At 40.0% G+C, this 16,336-nt stretch overlaps 2 protein-coding genes across 4 annotated transcripts; one reads left to right on the forward strand and one right to left on the reverse strand.

Annotated features, from left to right (window-relative positions):
* Positions 1 to 3,826: 3,826 nt before the first annotated feature.
* On the forward strand, positions 3,827 to 6,739 carry LOC146387245 (uncharacterized). Its single transcript, XM_084927230.1, has 8 exons — positions 3,827 to 4,892; positions 5,088 to 5,206; positions 5,361 to 5,425; positions 5,529 to 5,731; positions 5,863 to 6,028; positions 6,203 to 6,367; positions 6,480 to 6,550; positions 6,690 to 6,739. The coding sequence occupies exons 1-8, from the start codon at positions 3,827 to 3,829 to the stop codon at positions 6,737 to 6,739; spliced, it is 1,905 nt and encodes a 634-aa protein (XP_084783356.1).
* A 2,406-nt stretch (positions 6,740 to 9,145) lies between these two features.
* On the reverse strand, positions 9,146 to 15,518 carry errfi1a (ERBB receptor feedback inhibitor 1a). 3 transcript variants are annotated; one of them, XM_084928714.1, is made up of 4 exons: positions 15,318 to 15,518; positions 12,606 to 12,811; positions 12,359 to 12,438; positions 9,146 to 12,100 (listed from the first exon to the last, which is right to left on the reverse strand). In XM_084928714.1, the coding sequence occupies exons 2-4, from the start codon at positions 12,755 to 12,757 to the stop codon at positions 11,112 to 11,114; spliced, it is 1,221 nt and encodes a 406-aa protein (XP_084784840.1). In that variant the 5' UTR covers positions 12,758 to 12,811; positions 15,318 to 15,518; the 3' UTR covers positions 9,146 to 11,111. The 3 variants fall into 3 exon arrangements, with proteins under 3 accessions (XP_084784840.1, XP_084784839.1, XP_084784841.1); XM_084928713.1 differs by having other exon boundaries at positions 12,359 to 12,441; XM_084928715.1 differs by lacking the exon at positions 15,318 to 15,518 and having other exon boundaries at positions 12,529 to 12,608.
* Positions 15,519 to 16,336: the final 818 nt, after the last annotated feature.

A 16,336-nucleotide genomic window follows, 5' to 3' on the forward strand; every position in this document is an offset into this window, starting at 1 on the left:
CAATGAAATTACTCTAACTACCAACATGGACCATTCCACAACAACTTCAGAGACTTCCTCGAGTTCGCCGTCCACAGTCACTTCAGAGAGCACTAGTTTTACTCCAGCATCCCCAGAACAAAGTACTCAAACAGCTGTAACAGGCACTAGTATAACAGAGAACAAAGCAACAACTCTTGAGACTTCTGAGACAATGACCTCCGCACACCCTGAATCACCAACAACTTCTATTACAACAATGGCCCAAACAGGAACAACACAGTCTACAGAGTCTGTCCCACCAGTCACCACCAATGAAATTACTCTAACTACCAACATGGACCATTCCACAACAACTTCAGAGACTTCCTCCAGTTCGCCTTCCACAGTCACTTCAGAAAGCACTAGTTTTACTCCAACATCCCCAGAACAAAGTACTCAAACACCTGTAACAGGCACTAGTACAACAGAGAACAAAGTAACAACTCTTGAGACTTCTGAGACAATGACATCAGCAAACCCTGAATCCCCTTCCACAGTCACTTCAGAAAGTACTACTTCTACTCCAACATCCACAGAACAAAGTACTCAAACAGCTGTAACGGGCACTAGTACAACAGAGAACAAAGCAACAACTCTTGAGACTTCTGCGACAATGACATCCGCACACCCTGAATCACCAACAACTTCTATTACAACAATGGCCCAAACAGGAACAACACAGTCTACAGAGTCTGTCCCAACAGTCACCACCAATGAAATTACTCTAACTACCAACATGGACCATTCCACAACAACTTCAGAGACTTTCTCCAGTTCGCCTTCCACAGTCACTTCAGAAAGCACTAGTTTTACTCCAACATCCCCAGAACAAAGTACTCAAACAGCTGTAACAGGCACTAGTACAACAGAGAACAAAGCAACAACTCTTGAGACTTCTGAGACAATGACATCCTCACACCCTGAATCACCAACTACTTCTATTACAACAATGGCCCAAACAGGAACAACACAGTCTACAGAGTCTGTCCCACCAGTCACCACCAATGAAATTACTCTAACTACCAACATGGACCATTCCACAACAACTTCAGAGACTTCCTCCAGTTCGCCTTCCACAGTCACTTCAGAAAGCACTAGTTTTACTCCAACATCCCCAGAACAAAGTACTCAAACAGCTGTAACAGGCACTAGTACAACAGAGAACAAAGCAACAACTCTTGAGACATCTGAGACAATGACATCCGCACACCCTGAACCGCCAACAACTTCTATTACAACAATGGCCCAAACAGGAACAACACAGTCTACAGAGTCTGTCCCACCAGTCACCACCAATGAAATTACTCTAACTACCAACATGGACCATTCCACAACAACTTCAGAGACTTCCTCCAGTTCGCCTTCCACAGTCACTTCAGAAAGCACTAGTTTTACTCCAGCATCCCCAGAACAAAGTACTCAAACAGCTGTAACAGGCACTAGTATAACAGAGAACAAAGCAACAACTCTTGAGACTTCTGAGACAATGACATCAGCAAACCCTGAATCCCCTTCCACAGTCACTTCAGAAAGTACTACTTCTACTCCAACATCCACAGAACAAAGTACTCAAACAGCTGTAACGGGCACTAGTACAACAGAGAACAAAGCAACAACTCTTGAGACTTCTGAGACAATGACATCCGCACACCCTGAATCACCAACAACTTCTATTACAACAATGGCCCAAACCGGAAAAACACAGTCTACAGAGTCTGTCCCACCAGTCACCACCAATGAAATTACTCTAACTACCAACATGGACCATTCCACAACAAGTTCAGAAACTTCCTCCAGTTCGCCTTCCACAGTCACTTCAGAAAGCACTAGTTTTACTACAACATCCCCAGAACAAAGTACTCAAACAGCTGTAACAGGCACTAGTACAACAGAGAACAAAGCAACAACTCTTGAGACTTCTGAGACAATGACATCAGCAAACCCTGAATCCCCTTCCACAGTCACTTCAGAAAGCACTAGTTTTACTCCGACATCCACAGAAGAAAGTACTCAAACAGCTGTAACAGGCACAAGTACAACAGAGAACAAAGCAACAACTCTTGAGACTTCTGCGACAATGACATCCGCACACCCTGAATCACCAACAACTTCTATTACAACAATGGCCCAAACAGGAACAACACAGTCTACAGAGTCTGTCCCAACAGTCACCACCAATGAAATTACTCTAACTACCAACATGGACCATTCCACAACAACTTCAGAGACTTCCTCCAGTTCGCCTTCCACAGTCACTTCAGAAAGCACTAGTTTTACTCCAGCATCCCCAGAACAAAGTACTCAAACAGCTGTAACAGGCACTAGTACAACAGAGAACAAAGCAACAACTCTTGAGACTTCTGAGACAATGACATCCGCACACCCTGAACCGCCAACAACTTCTATTACAACAATGGCCCAAACAGGAACAACACAGTCTACAGAGTCTGTCCCACCAGTCACCACCAATGAAATTACTCTAACTACCAACATGGACCATTCCACAACAACTTCAGAGACTTCCTCCAGTTCGCCTTCCACAGTCACTTCAGAAAGCACTAGGTTTACTCCAACATCCCCAGAACAAAGTATTCAAACAGCTGTAACAGGCACTAGTACAACAGAGAACAAAGTAACAACTCTTGAGACTTCTGAGACAATAACTTCCCCACACCCTCAATCACCAACTACTTCTATTACAACAATGGCCCAAACAGGAACAACACAGTCTACAGAGTCTGTCCCACCAGTCACCACCAATGAAATTACTCTAACTACCAACATGGACCATTCCACAACAACTTCAGAGACTTCCTCCAGTTCGCTGTCCACAGTCACTTCAGAAAGCACTAGTTTTACTCCAGCATCCCCAGAACAAAGTACTCAAACAGCTGTAACAGGCACTAGTATAACAGAGAACAAAGCAACAACTCTTGAGACTTCTGCGACAATGACATCCGCACACCCTGAACCGCCAACAACTTCTATTACAACAATGGCCCAAACAGGAACAACACAGTCTACAGAGTCTGTCCCACCAGTCACCACCAATGAAATTACTCTAACTACCAACATGGACCATTCCACAACAACTTCAGAGACTTCCTCGAGTTCGCCGTCCACAGTCACTTCAGAGAGCACTAGTTTTACTCCAGCATCCCCAGAACAAAGTACTCAAACAGCTGTAACAGGCACTAGTATAACAGAGAACAAAGCAACAACTCTTGAGACTTCTGAGACAATGACCTCCGCACACCCTGAATCACCAACAACTTCTATTACAACAATGGCCCAAACAGGAACAACACAGTCTACAGAGTCTGTCCCACCAGTCACCACCAATGAAATTACTCTAACTACCAACATGGACCATTCCACAACAACTTCAGAGACTTCCTCCAGTTCGCCTTCCACAGTCACTTCAGAAAGCACTAGTTTTACTCCAACATCCCCAGAACAAAGTACTCAAACACCTGTAACAGGCACTAGTACAACAGAGAACAAAGTAACAACTCTTGAGACTTCTGAGACAATGACATCAGCAAACCCTGAATCCCCTTCCACAGTCACTTCAGAAAGTACTACTTCTACTCCAACATCCACAGAACAAAGTACTCAAACAGCTGTAACGGGCACTAGTACAACAGAGAACAAAGCAACAACTCTTGAGACTTCTGCGACAATGACATCCGCACACCCTGAATCACCAACAACTTCTATTACAACAATGGCCCAAACAGGAACAACACAGTCTACAGAGTCTGTCCCAACAGTCACCACCAATGAAATTACTCTAACTACCAACATGGACCATTCCACAACAACTTCAGAGACTTTCTCCAGTTCGCCTTCCACAGTCACTTCAGAAAGCACTAGTTTTACTCCAACATCCCCAGAACAAAGTACTCAAACAGCTGTAACAGGCACTAGTACAACAGAGAACAAAGCAACAACTCTTGAGACTTCTGAGACAATGACATCCTCACACCCTGAATCACCAACTACTTCTATTACAACAATGGCCCAAACAGGAACAACACAGTCTACAGAGTCTGTCCCACCAGTCACCACCAATGAAATTACTCTAACTACCAACATGGACCATTCCACAACAACTTCAGAGACTTCCTCCAGTTCGCCTTCCACAGTCACTTCAGAAAGCACTAGTTTTACTCCAACATCCCCAGAACAAAGTACTCAAACAGCTGTAACAGGCACTAGTACAACAGAGAACAAAGCAACAACTCTTGAGACATCTGAGACAATGACATCCGCACACCCTGAACCGCCAACAACTTCTATTACAACAATGGCCCAAACAGGAACAACACAGTCTACAGAGTCTGTCCCACCAGTCACCACCAATGAAATTACTCTAACTACCAACATGGACCATTCCACAACAACTTCAGAGACTTCCTCCAGTTCGCCTTCCACAGTCACTTCAGAAAGCACTAGTTTTACACCAACATACACTGAACAAAGTACTCAAGCACTGGTAACAGGCTCTAGTTCAACAGAGAACAAAGGAACAACTACTCAGGCTTCTGAGATAATGACAACCGCACTTCCTGACTCACAAGCTACAGTTGTACAGCCCAACTCAAGTACTACAGTTCCCAGCCGTACATCTTCTTCTTTCTCCTCTTCAACCACATCTGTGACCTATTTAACTGATACATCCACCAGTGAAACAACAACAATTGTAGGCTCATTCACAAGTCCTTCTACATCGTCAGCAACAGTTAGTTTTTCTTCATCAATTACTCTCCCCACAAATTTGACATCCTCTTTGACAACAATTGCGTGCCAAGATTTTGCCTATGGAGACTCATGTTCTTATGGAGAAAACAACACTGTCCCAATCACTGGTGAGGTTTTTCATTTCCTTATAGTTTTTCTTAAAAATAATATATTTTCATTACCTGAAAATGTCTTTTGAATACCTTTTACATAAATTGATATTTTGACTTCTTGCGTTATATCTGTGTTTTCTCCCCCACTTTTGCATGTCCAAGGTAAAATGTTTTCATAAATGGCTTTTAAAATTTTTCAATTTTTTGTAGATACTGCACCCGTGCGCAAAGTAAACATTACTTTCAAATTCAACGTCACTTTTATCCAGGCTTTTCTTAATTTAAATTCACCTGAATCACAGATATTCATCAACAAATTAGAAGCACAGGTACAGATAATTTTCTTCATATTTAATATTATGAGTTATTATTTTTAATTAGTATTACAAAGTATTTTGTAATACAAAAAAATATAAAATTATTTAAATCTTTTATCTGAAATGTTGCATAATCCCTTCTGTCCTTTTTTTTTTTTTTTTACAGCTCGGTAGCCTGTGTAGACAAGCAGATCCCCAGGCCTATAAAACAGTTAAAGTAATCAAATTAAGGTAAATTTTCCTTCAACATTTATTAAACTATTTGTTACATTTATTATTACCTTTTAAGAAAGAGATAGCTGTTTTCTCATAACATTTCTACCGTTTTTTGTAGTCAAGGAAGTGTTGTTGCAAAGAGCCTGGCGGAGTATCAGTATCAAAACAATGAAACTCAAATCGAGTTTATTAACACTCATCTTAATGTGGTTTTGAAGAATATCCTACAAAATGAAAATAACCTCAACAAAATTTCTTTGGCCTTTGGTAATCAAAGTGTGGAGTTAAATGATCTCAGCTTTGAGGCACCTGCCATTACTAGTAAGTGTGTTGTATGTTGTTCTAAATGTAAAGCACAATCAGCCATTCTTTATCCATTTTTTTTTTTGAATTTGTCCTGTTTATTTTACATTATAGTATGTTGAATATATATATGTTTTGAAATCTTGTAGATATCACAGAGTTGAAGCCTTTTATTAACTGCACTCGGTTTGCTAATTACACTGCTGAGATTATTAATGGTCAATGGCAGTGTGTTGGACCATGCAAAAGAAACCCTGATTACTGCAATGGACACGGAGAATGTTTAAATGACATTTACACAGGCTCAGTCTGCAGGTAATAAAATATCTATCTATCTATCTATCTATCTATCTATCTATCTATCTATCTATCTATCTATCTATCTATCTATCTATCTATCTATCTATCTATCTATCTATCTATCTATCTATCTATCTAGTTTTTTTTGTCAAAACTATTTTTATTAAACCTCTTTTGAATTTTACCCAGGTGCTACGAAACCAGCCTGGAGCAGTTTTATGGTCCACAATGTGACCTTTTCCGCCGAGGTCCAGGTTTCTATGGAGCACTGTTTGGCTCACTCGCAGTAGCGCTCCTGCTCTTCATTATAATCGTCATCGCTGTCATTTTCAAAAGGAGACATACGTATACTTGGTGGGTTATGATGCCTTCTGCGTGTTTTCCTGTAATGTACTCTGGAAAAAAAATTGCTTTTTGTGTTCAGTCATTGAGTAAAAACACAAACAAGCATCCTTTTCTTTTTTAGGAAAAGGAGCAACTCTCAGAGGAGAAGATTGTCTTTTCTTGAGGGAGATTTCTTTGACTTCACTGATACACGTATGTCTTACTCTAATTACTATCATATTCAGAGATTTATTATAATAATTATTCATGATTAGTTATTAATAATGCAATAATTATTTGAAACTATTTTTCAGCAATGTTTAAAAATATGATTTTTGACTTTGTCTTTCAGGAATTTCCAACTTGGGACTGGCAGGCACTTATAGATCAGAAAACATTTAGAAACTGATATATTCACTATATTATATAAAATTAAGCAATTAGTTACTGTTTTAATCGCTAATAATCTTACTTAAAGATCAGCAAGAACTATCATCTTTTAATTTTAAAACATTTTGAAGTTGTTTTGCTATTTATCATTTATTTATAAGAACTTAAATTTAATGCATATGTTTTTGCACGTATATTATTTTCCACACCAACATATCATGGAGCACCATTTCTCTTTTTTTCCTCTCTTGACATATCTTTCTCAGCACTGTTCAAATAGTAAAAATAATAATAAATCTCTTTTAACCTGAAGTTTTTGCCTGGAAAATCTACATTTTCTGAATGCACAAACTGAGAAACCCACTGTATTATCTATAGATAATTTTGTTAAATAACAAGTTAATTTTGTCTTTAGTGTTATTAAACAATATGCAATATGGGCTAGCTACTGCTTATACTCTATGATATATCTCTATTGAGCTTGTTACAATTAACATCTAACTGTAGTGAAACACAAAAAATGCTTACTGTAGCGTTCAAATACACACATTTGTGTATTTGTAAACATCTGTCCAGTTAAAATGTTACACAGTATCTATGCAATGGTTTTACTGTATCAGACAGGTGCTTCTGTTTTTTGTTCGTTTTTGTTTTTTAAACAGCATCTCTATTTTTATCCATTTAAAAAAAAAAAAAACCTTTGACACCCCAACAAGAAAATAATCCAGACTAGGGCTCTGCAGTCCACAGTCACCTGCCACTAGATGGCATAGATGTGCTTATTTTAAGTGTTTCGCTTTTGAAGAGTCAAAGGAGAAAGACACACAGACCATGGCCTTTAATGGAATTTTAAGATGTTTTTTTTTTTCATAGAAAGGAAATCAAACTACTTTTGCATGTATTTGCAGCTGATTCATAATAGAAAAACAAACTTAACTTTGGTTCTTTTGAGATAAGCCCTTGATTTGGTTTTGTCTCCACCTAGTGCCTCAATAGAGGTGGTACACTGAGCAAGTTCTTTACCTTTGCTTGATGTTCTATATTTCCTACACAGGTACTGTGACCTGAATAAAATTTAACCAGCAGCACTGCAGCCCGAGTTAAATATTTACAAATCACCTCACAGCAAACGATAAGAAAAGTTACGCCTAAACATGAAGTTAATGCAAACAATGGAACTTATTTTTTAGTCTAGCTTCATGATTTTTGTTTTGTGTGTGTATGTGCATTCCTCTGTGTGATGGAGTAGAGGAAGACACACAATCCATACTTCTCCATCCTCTCTTGAAAATATATGAGATTGTGGATAGTCTAGCTATAGATATACTGCATAATCAGCACTTCTCCAATATGACCATTCCTACTTTTTATTTCTATAGTGTAGCCCTATGAAGTCCTACAGAAACACCTAAACATATATGGGCTCTTTAACACAAAGAACTGTAGTGTAACCAGCAAAGTAGAATTTGTATAGCAATTAAGGGAATAATTACAAAAATCATAATATTTTTATCACAGAAATTAGTTTATTTCACTCATTAATGCCTCCGGAGTGCCAGAGTTTAATTAATTGAGGCAGGAAATGTATTTGATGAGAAACTGAAAGATAAAAAAAAATAGAACTTTCGGGATCTCTTTTGTTCCAGTTTCTATGAAATTGTGGCTTCAGAGAGAAACATAAGTCTTGTGTCCATTATGACTTAATGCATTTGTGACTTGTAGTGCCACTAAAGGGAAAGGATCTTAGAAAACTGATTAATAAACTATGTTCAATCTGAGTGCAAACCGGTCTTCCTGTTAATTTACCTATTTTTTTGTCTTTCTTGCCTCCAGCAATTATTTTAAAAGCGCAGTGAGTCTTTCTTTGGTAGCTATAGTCAACACGCATGCTGTTGCTTAGTAACTCACCTAAGCGAGAACCAAGTGAAAAGGTTTTCAGGTGGCCTAGACAACTTAACTTAAACTGTCACCTTTTGTTTCATTAAGAGAAGTCACTGTCTTAAGCAAATCAGCAGAAATACAAATCACTAAGGTCTCTGCCAGTATTGTAATTGGAGCTGAACTGTGGCTCATTTAGTAATTATTTGACCTCTAATGGGGTTCACTGTGGTTTTGGCTTCACGCCTTACCACAAGGATTCAAATTGAGAATAAAACACTTGTAACAGTGTTAAAAGGGCTTTAAAAGCAGTGGGTGCAAAGCCCGCTGCCAAGGAACGATGAAGCAATCGTGCAGGAGGAAATTTAGTTATAACCAGGAAGAGGAAGGCATTCTACTGTACACCTGTCACTCTTCTTTCTTTGGATCGAAGCCAGTCACAATAAAGTACACCATGAGGGCGTGTGGGTGATAAAACAGGCCAAACAGCTGAGTTGAGAGTTCACTCTTGACAGGTTCAAGACACAGGACGAAGCAAGCTTATAAATAAGTCACTTTATTATTGCTTTCTTTTTAAAGACTATATACTTATCAACTATTCATAATAACAAATGGAGTTGTTAAATACTGTACACAGCATACTGAACTCTCCCAGTGCATGTCTTCGCCACAGCAGAGTGTTATCTCTTGATAAACTAGTCTTCATTCTGTTTTAACATTTCTAATAAGACATATGAATACCTTAAGATTAAATAGTTTGTTTTTTTGTGTATGATGTAAACATTTTTCCAAACATTTAAGTCAAAAGCAACATTGTGTTGGTAAGATCTGTGAACAAAAGGAAGAGAAAAAAAAAAGATACTTCAATGACCGATTGACCTTAGCAGTTATTTGTTTCCCAAACTGAACACCGTGTTTGATAAGGGTTACTTCAATACATGTGCTACATTTTCTATATCATCCTGACGCCTTGTGGATAATGTACAACAATTAAAAAAAAAAAAAAAAAAAAATCATACATTTTGTAGGCTGCCAGCAGCCAAAGTCTTTCAGACCACACCCACTGCAATCATGTAAGGCAGGAATGCATGTGCAGAACAGGAAAGTCTGTGTCAGGTAGGTAAACCCTGTACTGTCTTTGTAATGCATTTGTATTAACAGATTAGTCAAACATCTCTCATCTAAAATCTATTTCATCTAAAATCTCCATATTAGGATATCTGGTTAGAACAGATTTTGCGTTTGAATTCATTGTCTTTTCCTACAAGTGTTAGGTCACATACGGAGCCGTTACCTCATCGCTCGTGGATTACAATTTCAAATTTCACCTTTGAACACAATTTAAAGCAGGGAGTTTGTAAAGGTATAAGGATAATATCAAAGTGAGGTAGTACTTGAGGCAAATTTGTTTCAAGCAATGACTCACAGCTTGACCAGAAAAAAAAAGAAGAAAAAGAAGTAGCTTCAATTGGAAGAACAGCACACATTTGCTGACAGTCAACAGACCAGTTCCTGTGCAATAAAACAGATCTGGAGACTGACAGAAATAAATCAAACGTGTGCACTTCTTAGAAGGCTCTACTAAAAAGCGGGCACTGCTAACAAGTGTTGCACAGTAACAAGCATTGTTGACAATTCTTTACTAATTAAACACTTTTCCCAACTGCTGTTCACATGCACATATGCACAAACACATCCACTGCACATACACACACAAATACACTCAAGACGCTACACCATACTCAGCTGCACTGGACAATCCAAAAGAAATATGGTTAGCTACTAGTAATGAACCCACCTACTAGTACAAAATGTACCATGACAATGTGCCATATGGGGTGAAAAAACAAACAAACAACAAAACACAACACAAATTTACTTTGAAGTAGTCAGCCTGAGTAAGACTGACACTACATCAAGGCGCGAAACCCATATCAGTATTGATATAATAGCAAACAGAATCGGCACGTGCTAGAATCCTTCATTTTGTTATAAATTCATCGGGCTTGTATTTAGACTTCATATATTAAGTGATACATGGTTACATTACTGACCTTTTTGTCCCTTGTGAGATGCAAAAGCACCATCAAAAAGCCCCAGTGCATCTCACAAAACATCCACACCACATCAGACACAAAACACTGAGCACACAAGGTACAAGGCCCGCTTGTACTTTCTGGCTGTACCACATCTTTACTAAAACAGAGCAAAATATTGAATGTCATAAAATTAAAATATATTTTAAAAAAATAAGCTATAGACTGTTGAACTTTGCCCACAATCTTTAGTTAGACATGGTTTTCACAGAAAATATCTTTTCAATATTACCAGTAACTGTACACAGTGCGCAAATACCCTGTGTGTTCAAAATACATAAGGGGTATTACAAAAAGAAAAAAGAAAAAAGGTAAAAGCAGCAAAGGTTGTTGGTGTCCAATTTCACCATTTTGTCAAGTGGGTTTTGCGCATGTACAGTATAGTCTTCTATTACTTCCACAAAAACTTTTCAAACAAAATCCACCTGTGCTTTCTTTCTGGTGTGGCAGTCACAAGGCGAGTCTGCAAAAGGAGACCGCTGAGGCAGAAGGTAGTAATGTGTGGTGCTGGCCTTCTTGCCATTCTCCATAATAGGAAGGATACATGGGGAGCCCTCACTGTTCTGTCTCTGTAAACTCCGACCGCTTACATACTTAGGATCTGGTGCAAAGCTTTGGGTTGGGGGCATCACCCCGTTAGTGTATGTTGGGAGGCTCTTAGGGCTGGGAGTGCGGGAGCTGCCTGTGGACAGAGGGCCTCTTGGAGGCAGTTTGGGTGGTTTGTCCTCATCGCTGTAAGCCCCAGATGAGACTTCTGCTGACCAGCGCCTGCAATCTGTCTTGACGTTACGTGGAGGTATAGGAGGGGGAACCTCTGGTTTATCCATATTGTTGGGGTACCTTTTTGGGCATGTGGGTCGTGGCAGCTTGTGTAAAGATCCAGCTGGTCCAGAGAGAGAGCGTCGTAGCCTCCTCTGAGCGGGTCTTTCCTGTGGCTGCTGCTCATACTGTTCCCGTACTTCCTGCGGAGGATTTGCCTGATGGTGCTGTTGGGGTTGCTGCGGGCTTTGCGGTCCTAATGGCCCATCGTAGTAAGCGTAGTTAATCTGCCCACAGTCCCTGAAGCTCCTTCGGTGAGATAGAGGATTTCTAAAAGCTGATTTAGAAAATTGATCAGACACCAGGCGGCAGCTGTCGTCTGAACTTGTGAAAAATTCTACCTCACTGTCCATAGCCTGCTCATGGGAGATATCTGTCTGTGGGGGAATAGGGGGTAGAGGCTTAGAGCATCTGCTAGGTGTCTGTGGTGGGCTGTTCAACTCGTTAAATGACAGCCTCATCAGCAGGTCATCATCAGCAGGACTTGGGGTGGAAGGTTCATTGCTGGAGGACAGGAAGAGTTGGGAAGGCCGAGATTTCTTTGAGAGTATTCTCTTTGAGTTGGGACTGTGTTTATGTCCTGCCAAAAAAGTAAGTTGAAAAAATAATAACCATCAGACAAGTGGCAGATTGATAAATAATTAAAGTAAATTAAAGACAATAAAAATCGAATACTATAATACTACACTGACTTTATAATATTCAGGTTACAACAATATGTCCAGTATGTGAAATAACAAACAATGAAAGAGAATTCATGCAATGCAGCATTTGTGTAGTTTAAAAGGTACATCCTGTATGAAAAAGAAAGAAAAGGAAATAAAGATATTTAACTTACTCTCATAACTTGGAGGTGGCCCCTTTTGCTGGGCACGATAGCTGTGATCTATGTTTGCCCTGTCCATACTGAAGTAGAAGCTGCTAGAAAAGAAGAATGACATTTCAGAACAGCAGTGCTTCGTCACAGAAATGTGACATATTGAAATTAACAGAAAATGTAAGACTAACCTGAACCATGCAATTTCAACATGACATGCACATCCTTTCTAAAGTCTTTCTCTAATGAAGTGCACCACAACACTCACTTGTCCAGTACATGGCGATCGCTCCAGGAGGGTTTAGATCCAGCCATGCTGTGACAGTAGCTGCCCCGGAGAAAGGGGTTTTCTATGGGAAAAGAGATCTCCTGGGCAGTCAGGCCCACTGTGGACATGCTCCAGGCACCCTCGGGTCGCATCAAAGCCAGGAAACACTCAGATCGCCCGGCTGGCTGCCCCTGCTTCTGGTGTACCTATATTAAAAAACAGCCATGAATGAATTTGGCAAAAAAAAATAAATAAATAAAATCAAAAGTAGGTCAAGTGAAACAGATCATCGTATAGGACAATAAAAAACACTCTAAAAGCAGAGCCAGGTGATTCTCATTAGACCAGATATTTAATAATGGCTTTTGGGTGACAACAATTTCCTATGGCCTTCAGGACACTGGTGTCCGAGCACACCTGGAGAACGTGCCTTTCAAAATGTTCTATTCACAGTATTCCTCATTCAAAGCATGAAAGCAATAGATGGTGGAAAAGGTCACTACTGGTCATGTCTGCTTTTGTAGACCTGAATTAAATGGCATGTAAACACACTTGCTGTGGGTTTGGAGAACCAGTGTAGAACTACTTTATCACAAAAGCATTCTGACATGAAATCGAAGGTAAACACAGGTGTTACTAACACACGATTTAGATCTTGCATCATAATAGAACAGGACCTTCATTAAAGTCATTGCTAACACATTGTGTCAAAACATGCTATGAAAAAGTTGTATTACCCTCCATGTTTTACATTTTATTTACCGTGTTAGTACAAAGGTGTAGCTGTGTCAGCTGAAAACAAAAGAAGAAAAAATACACCCATTTTTTTTTTCTTTTCCTATAGAGAGGTACTGAGCTTTACATTTCACCTGTGGCTTGCAAACTCCATGAGCCTGAGTTCAGCATTGCATTCATGGGTGTGAACTGTGTAACCAACTTTCGAATTTCAATTTCTACAGACTGTGTCGCTTAATAAGTTTAGTTTATTTTAAAACTGGACTGTGCTGTGCTGGTGTTTTGCAATCCTGTTCCTCTTGAACAGGAAAGTTCAAGGGGGCTCCTCCTGTTACCACAGATATACCTGATGTTGCAAGAACGCCCCCACGCCAAATGAACTGAATGCTCGTGTCATGTCAACTATGTGTCAGGGCTGTATAAACAATGTGTACATTATTCAAAGGGGGAGTAATCTAATATTTCTGGGGCATACATAGAGTAAATGCAAAATAAATGGCCTCAAACAGAGTTTAAATGTTTCAACTGGGTTTCAGTCTCAAGTGGAGAAAGCTTAGAAAGTCATAAAATGTGTTTTAGATGAGCCTTACAAATAGTGCATCAGGGGTGAGCGCAGTTGCTTTTTGTTGCATGGCTGAGTTTAATTAGACGTCATTATTACACGATTACAATGCATCCTCAGAATCATCTCTTCTGGAAACTACTAAAGAGGTGCATGCACAGCTAGAGCCACACTGTCCTCCTGACAATGTAGGAGTGATGACTGGAAAGAACACGGCTCCCTCGTTCCTGGTCTCTTATGAGCCATATTTATGTGCTAGCCTGACAGCTGGAGAGAAACAAAGCTCTAAAACAACAGGAAGCCTGAGCCATCAGTCTGAGCCAAACTGCCCAAGAAGGCATGCAATCCCCCTGGCCAGGGCCATCGATTCGGTTCGGCGGGGACGGGAAGCAACATGATCCTTGATAATGAACCCCCAGGGGCTTGTGCTTCCTCTTGCAACAGGTGCAAAGACAGTTCATCCTGGCGGTTAACCATATTAGCATTTACAGGCAACAGGATTACACAAATGATGTAGTCATGCAGATGTCCAAGTCGATTAAGTCAGATAATCCGACTGGAGAATGTGGGCCTTCTTATGGTCAAATGTGACTTATCTGTTTATACAATAAGAAGACAAGCCAAGGCTAACTACGAAGACAACTCAGTGGCAGTGGGCTCGAGAAAGGAGGGGGTCCGCTGAGCTTCCTAGTGATGTAAAACACCACCGGTTCGCCTTGAATTCAAGCTTACGGCCGTCACGCTCAGGCCTTGACAGGAGTTCACACCCCGCTCACGACACCCCTGCAGCGGTTTCCGAGCAACCATACTCGCTCTACCTGTGCTGCAAGCAAACAGCGCGCACACCCCCCTCACTTTACCGGATTGAGATAATAATGGTTAAAAGCCCTCCAGCAGGCAGGTGACTCACGCCACAACACACAGTCAGCTATTTGGCAATGATGATACACAGTGAATTGTATTTCCCTTTTGTTTAAGAGGAAAAGACCTAAATTAATATTGCAGCTTAAGAATTAAAGAGAACGATTATATAACTTCTGTGCCATTGCAGACCTATAAAGAATATAAAACACGTATCCTTTATAGTTCTCAGTATAGACAAACATATAGAGATACATATTCACACGTTTCCCTCCGTTTTTTTTTTATGATATTGTAAGTTTTTAAATCATTTTGCTCTGGACTAAGTTGTTCCTTTTAGTATACGGCTCTGTCAGTGAAAAACAATCAAAAACAACCATAAGACATAGAAATAAAAATAAAATGAAATAAAAAAATAATCCGAATAAGATCTCAAGTTGCATTAAGCAATTGTGTCTGCCGTGCTGGCACCGACATACAAAACAACAGACAGACAAGACATGGATCCACACAGTGGCTCTAAACAGACATTTCAATTCACTTTTTGAACTCACCTAATTCACTTCGCAGTTCTCTCTGCTGACTGACCCCTAAAGTCCTCTTTGGTAAAATGCAGCGCCTCAGTTTATTTCGGGGTTTGATTTGAGTCTGTAATCTTCAGTTTTCAGTTGCATCAGGAACAGGTCGCCAAAGACTTGGCGACACTCAGGCATTACTGTGACACTTCTAGATAAGTCTACTAGTCTATTGTATTGAGCTATCTCTTATAGGCTCACTACACTGGCGACCCAGTGGCTCCGCCTTCCTTAAAGCCACAGGCTTCCTTTCCACCAGTCTGCAGTGTGCATGAAGCACAGAAAACTGAGTGCATATGGACTGCATGTCAGCCTTGAATATATTTAAAAGACTTAACATAGGTTGACTTATGTGATGCAGTGAAAGTCTGCAGGGCTCCATATATCTCTGGACAGAGCAGGTTTGAAATCAAGGACACAGTCAGGTGATAAACTGTCCCACTGGGGCACATTTATCACACAATGAATAAATGCAACCATGGTTCAGTTAATGATACATTTTCCCCAGAACGTTTAGAAAAAGTATACATAAACTAAAGTTAAAGCCGTAAACTTACTGGTGCCAGACTAAAATGCCATCTTGCAAGTTCTGCCTTTTAAAACTTTCCGTTCAATGACCTGTGTTATACCGTACTATAAAAGGTGTCATCTTTGCTGTTTCATAAACAATAGACTGCGCCAAAAGTAAGCTATGCAGATCTGCACGAAGACAGAGGCAGTAATAGGGATGGCTTCAGAGTGGATAACACAAACAGTAGGCAAAGAAACAAAGCCAGAACCCCTCTTATCTCTGCAGTAATTCTCCTGCCAGCTGAATGGGGCTCAGATGGTTTAGCTACTCATTTATCAGATCACCCTGGGCATTTTCGTTCAGCAGGACCTGTTCTCTATTTACCTGAGATAATGCTCCCATCAGTCGCTGAGGAAAGGCAACAAGTTCAATATTCTACAGTTTTTCTTGTTATGGAAATACATGAGTAATCTGGAATATGCAGTCC

The sequence above is a fragment of the Perissodus microlepis genome, chromosome 5, assembly GCF_051167445.1.
Source record: "Perissodus microlepis isolate ML-2025 ecotype Zambia chromosome 5, ASM5116744v1, whole genome shotgun sequence".
Taxonomy (NCBI): Eukaryota; Metazoa; Chordata; class Actinopteri; order Cichliformes; family Cichlidae; genus Perissodus; species Perissodus microlepis.